Here is a 5,586-nt window from a genome sequence, read left to right as displayed (position 1 = left end):
GTTAAAGCTATTTATAACAAACTATTGGCTCACCAGATGGTAGAAATATACTCTATCACGTGACCTTATTAGGGGCCGTGATTGGTCAGTTTGCGTTCTGGTGGGAAAGGTTCGAAGAAGTTGCCGATTCGAATAATAATCAGTCACGTGATGACAAGGAATGGGTTCTCTACTACGCTCGCATTTATTTATATTTAAATGAGAAGATTGTATGTAATGGCGATAGTAGTTTTGTATCTAATGGCGATAGGTAGTTTCACTACATATATATATATATAAAAAAAAAAAAGAATATTACCTCCAATAGCAGAATTGTTACCATCAGGAGCAGACTGGGGAGAAGCTTCTTTCCAGCCTTTATCTTTTAAAGCTGAAATAAGATAAAATAAAGTAATGAGGAAATGTAGAAGTTAAGGTGGGTTATGAAACAGCCAGGGCTGCTTATGCACATGCTGTCATGGTAACATCATCATCTGACATTGGTGACAATTACTGAATAGAAAGAGTATAGAAATATAGCACACAAAACAGCCAAGCAGTCACAAACCCTCTCAGATTGGTGTGGCTAATGTTGAGCTTCAACATCTGTTGGTTCATAGCTGCAAGGAAACCTAAGGCTGGGAAGCAGTTCAGGGCTACAGCTTGAGGTTATGTGGTTGTTGAGGCTGAAAGAATTGAGGACAGACATGTTCTTCTGTGGTGAAGCCCTCATTAACTCTTTCCACTTAGAAGGGAAAATGCAGATAGAGAGTGTAGTGCTCTTTCTCAGTGAATTTGGCAAAAGTTGGGTTACAGTAGCAAAAATGGTTAGGGGGAATATGGACTTCTGCAAAGCATGCACCTGTACATTGGTGACCAACAGTTGGGTGAAGACTTGTGCTCTCTAGTTGGAGGATCAGGACTATAGCATCCATGTATTCACATATTTTGAACATTTTTCCCATTCTTTCCTTTCCTTCCACTTTTTATGTAACCACCACATACAGATTGTAAACTCATCTGAGACCCCCGTAATAAATAAAATATATTTGTTTTTATCAGTTTGAGTAAAATATCATGCCTTTTAGACTCCATCACTAATAATTTTAACATCCATTTCACCATGCCAATACATGTATATCACACACACACACATGCGTGTATGAGCATGAAGCTGTGTGTGTGTGTGTGTGTGTGTGTGTATACTATAAACATAATTAAAGGATAAAATCATTAAAATTAATGAATTTTATCAGTGGCCAGCATTAAATAACCTTTTATGTAAAATTCATATATAGAGATATATAATTGTATAGAATACAATTATAATTAACGGCACAGAAGCTAACATGCCTATATGCTAGAGATAGACGTCAAATACGTGTATACATAATTATATATACTATAATATGACCATTTAGATGTCCCATAATCAAGAGTTGCGTCCCTTGGTATCGCAGAATGACTTCCATGCTGAGTCATGTCCCTTGGTCGGCTTCAACTGTTGAAAACTTGCACCCGGAGATTAGGGCTGTCAAATTATTCCTCGGCCCATGAGTTTCAGCAGAAAAATTGTAGAATGGTTTTCGTGGTTGACTGAAACCTAGAATCCGCCCAAACTCTCTCTCTCTCTCTCTTTCTCTCTCTCTCTCTCTCTCTCTCTTTCACACACACACACACACACACACACACACACAACTAATACTCATCCGTTTGAGTTTTGTCTGTTGTTCTGTGTGTGTCAAAACGAAATGGTATTTGTGTGTATGTATAGAGTCCTTGAAATTTATTTCTGTAATTTTCGCACTCCTTCAGAAATGCACTTTGAGAAATTTGAGAAGTACTAAATCAAACAGACGATTCTTAAGGACGGGCGGGGAGACACACACACACACACACACACACACACACACACACACACACACACACACACACACACTCAGAATGCTTGAGCACAAAGACTACAATTTCTTGGTGCTTATTATTTCCATTATTCTTGCACTGTATCAATCTTACAACATGGCTCTTAAAGTAGCTCTATGATTCTCTATGAGAAACAGAATTGGAAATTTAAACAAAGTAATCACTAAAAGTAGCCTGTCAATTTTGATATAAGATGACAACAATGAGTCCAATGCATATGATAAACATCTATTTATGTCTATCATTAGATTACTGTTGAGCTCAAGAAAAAAAAAATCAGATGGTGCCAACCAGATCAATACTACAGGCAGGAAACAATTAGTCTCCATTATAAGAGATTAAATATTCAAAACATTTCTCATAAAAAAGAAAAAAAATTGAGTTGCAAGAAAGCCAAGTAGTTAAGTGTCCAACAATTCTGGAGATTGTTATCAGAGACTGATTAACTATATACATTAATTTGGAAGCCATTAACATGGCCAGCCGATATAGAGATACTTCTCAGGTATATCTTCTACCAATACATAATTGGTAAATGGAAAGACAAACAAAAAAAAAAGTTTTTTTGTATATTCAGCACTTACAGACCACTTTAGATATCTCTTAAAATAAACCTCAGCTGCAGGATTTAATTGTTTCCTTTTAGTGACAATGGCTTCTTAGAGCTATGAAAACAAGACTTCCCAAATATGTCTTTTTATGGCAGCATCTCAAGTTATGCATTAAGAATATTGTTCTCTAACAGATTACATTACAAAAGTCATTCTTTGTTCAATTAGTTTGAAATTATCAACGAATATACATCAATATAGCAGTTGAAACTATGCACTAAATCAATGATGACAAGATCATCATTATCATCAAATATGTACTGCACTTACACAGTGGTTCCAGTTGTCAAGATTCCTGAATACTGACTTTTAATAGTATTAGTGATTTTGGAATTTATAGAAAAAATTTTGATTAAAAAAAAATTACCGAGAAAATAACCAGATACCCACAGCATCTGTCAGTATTATGTGAGGATAAGGATAGCTTTCAGGTGCTCTGATTGTATTTATATGTACAACTGGTAAATTCTCATTGCTTATTTTATGGCATGGCATGAAGAATAATAGTATGGCAGTTCATATCATGGATCCTCTAAAATTTTTGAATATACTGTTCTATAACATATGTTCAGCTACCTATCTTTAATTTAGATAATAATCCAATGAACATTAACATTTAAAAATGGATCTTTACTAATAAGACTAATAATCTGAAATTAATATGAAATAAAACTTCTATAATTGCTCCAATCATTTCCAAGCCTTTATTTTTATTAAAGAATTGTAAATATCTATATAATATTCTGGTCAGGAGTACCCACACCCTGATCCACATTCAACCTAGAACTTCCATTCACTCCTGCTTAGATGCTATGCTTATCCTTTAATCTTCCATACCATGCTCCTACTAGGTCTTAAGTCTATGGTCAATGTGATCAACTGCTTTGACTGCACTTCCTCCAACCTTCCCTGGATGCAGACTTTGGAATAGACAAGATAGGACACTGTTTAAGTGACTAGTTCAGTAGTAATGCCCAGGGAGTCTTCAAACTGTAGTCATTTATTTATGTTGTTTGGTCATTCCATTGACCACCTCTCAGTCTATGGCGTTGTCTCACACAATGGCCCATCCTATTCTAATCCTAAAGACATTAAAAAAAAAAAAAATGAGAATCTTCAGTTTGGAAAATGCTTCTCAACAAAGAATGAATATATACCTCAAATTCATATGGTTCTACTCTTCTCAAGTATCCTTCCATACATTATTCAGACATTTATGTTACTTATAACTTTGATTTGTATATCTACCATTTGCATGCAGAAAGCATGTCCATGTGCCTGTAAACAACTGAAAGTATGTACATGTGTAGTTTGGAAAGTAGCTATGTGCATGTTTCTGTATAGGTATAAGTATACAAGTATATGTGTTCTTTTCAGGTATTGTTGTATGCTTGTATATATTCTTATTTCCATTTTTCTCCCTTTCTTTTCCCTTCATTCAGAATTGAAGAAAATTCAAAATACTTAAATCAAAAGAATTGTATCTGTTTCTGAGTGAGAGTTAATGGATATCTTTACCTGTAAATAGTTATTTAGGTGTGGTTATGGTTTGTCTCATGTCTCTTCTAATTAATATTCCCCTTTCTTTTTTACTTGGACTTCCACTTTGGGGCACTGGTTCTTTCTACCTCAAATAATTATCCCCATTCAGTTTATTCTTGCATTTTGACTTTTGACCCTCACAGGTTAGCTCCTCACCCTACATCACTCCTTTAACTCTAATTCCTTTTTCATTTTCTTGCTTCTGGTCAACATGCCAATCCCTCTTTTTTTTACTTCTTTCTTCACAAGCAAATGAAAGGCAATGCCAGAAATGCAAAATTCTTTGTCATTGCAAATGAACTTACTGAATTCTATTTAAAATATAATTAGCAGCAGATTCCAATAAGTTCACAGGATTTCTATCTTCTGTGTTTAATTGCATGATCATAAACACCTTATCCCAAAGACTTCAATAAACTTTTCAGAATCTTTCTTCTTTCTATTTCTCTACCATGAGGGTTCGGTAAATAGAACTCCCACATTACTACTCATGTTGCATCTGACACTACACACATTGAGTAAACATCCTTCCATCCATATGGCTCATCACCTCATATGCATACATATGCAAATTGCAAAAGTACCCTCATATTACCACTCAAACCAACAAGGCTATTAACCCTGAAAATATCCCATCCATTACTTGTAAACAACACATCCCAACACCCTATCTTCTTCAATCTCTTCATTTTTTATTGCTCTACAGGAATATATTCCAACTTTTAGGAACAGCTACAATGTTTCCATTTTCAAGAAGGCAAAACCTCTGTGACCTTGCCAGCTACCATTCTATCTTACTCATTTCCAACAGCATAAAAATGATGGAGACAGCCATTAACAAAACTACTTCATATCCAACAATCACTAACTCTTTAGAAAACTTGTGTGAGACCCTCAATGGAGTACTGCTCCTACACACACACACACACACACACACACACACACATCCTAGAATGCAATCTACAAGAAGACCATATGATTGGCATCAAGTTGTTCACCAACACACTGCATAGACTTACTGTTTCCTCAGTTCTTTTATCATTACTACAGTGGCATCTGTTCCTTGCTGTAGGGCTCTACTTCATTCAAGTACTCCTGATTCAGTCATATCTTTTCTCTCATACTGTATCCATTACTCAGGCCCTACACTGATCATCTTTCCCCATAACAGTATCCCTTTGCTACAACCTGTGAGCCCATGCCTGTAGCTACTAAAATAGTCAACAGAAACATTCATATCAACATTCATTAGTCTTGGTTGAAAGTGGGGTAGAGTGGGGCTGTGAAAGCTATGGGCATAGAATATTTCCCCAGATCAGCTCAAATAAGTACTACTTCTGCATTGGAATTTAATTTTGGGGATGAAATGATTTTATGATGGCTTAAACATTCTGAAAAAAGAGTATAAATAAATGTTATGAAATTTGTTATTCTCTGAATTATATTTTGATGTTTTCCTGTATTTGAGTCTACACACAAAAGTGCACAAGATTATATTTGATTAATCATACACACACACACATTATATATA

The 5,586-nt window shown here is 35.2% G+C and overlaps 1 protein-coding gene across 2 annotated transcripts in view; it reads right to left on the bottom strand.

Moving 5' to 3' along the window:
* The window catches only part of LOC106877846 (uncharacterized), a 158,006-nt gene that overhangs the window by 20,815 nt on the left and 131,605 nt on the right, over window positions 1-5,586 (bottom strand). For both annotated transcript variants that reach the window (XM_052968273.1, XM_052968274.1), the window contains exon 4: window positions 299-370. In XM_052968273.1, coding sequence (XP_052824233.1) covers window positions 299-370 — 72 coding nt within the window. The remainder of the gene's footprint in view (window positions 1-298; window positions 371-5,586) is intronic.

The sequence above is a fragment of the Octopus bimaculoides genome, chromosome 5 (genome assembly GCF_001194135.2).
Source record: "Octopus bimaculoides isolate UCB-OBI-ISO-001 chromosome 5, ASM119413v2, whole genome shotgun sequence".
Lineage (NCBI taxonomy): Eukaryota > Metazoa > Mollusca > Cephalopoda > Octopoda > Octopodidae > Octopus > Octopus bimaculoides.
Note: the sequence above shows the minus strand (reverse complement) of the source record. Positions and strands in the feature narration are given on the sequence as shown.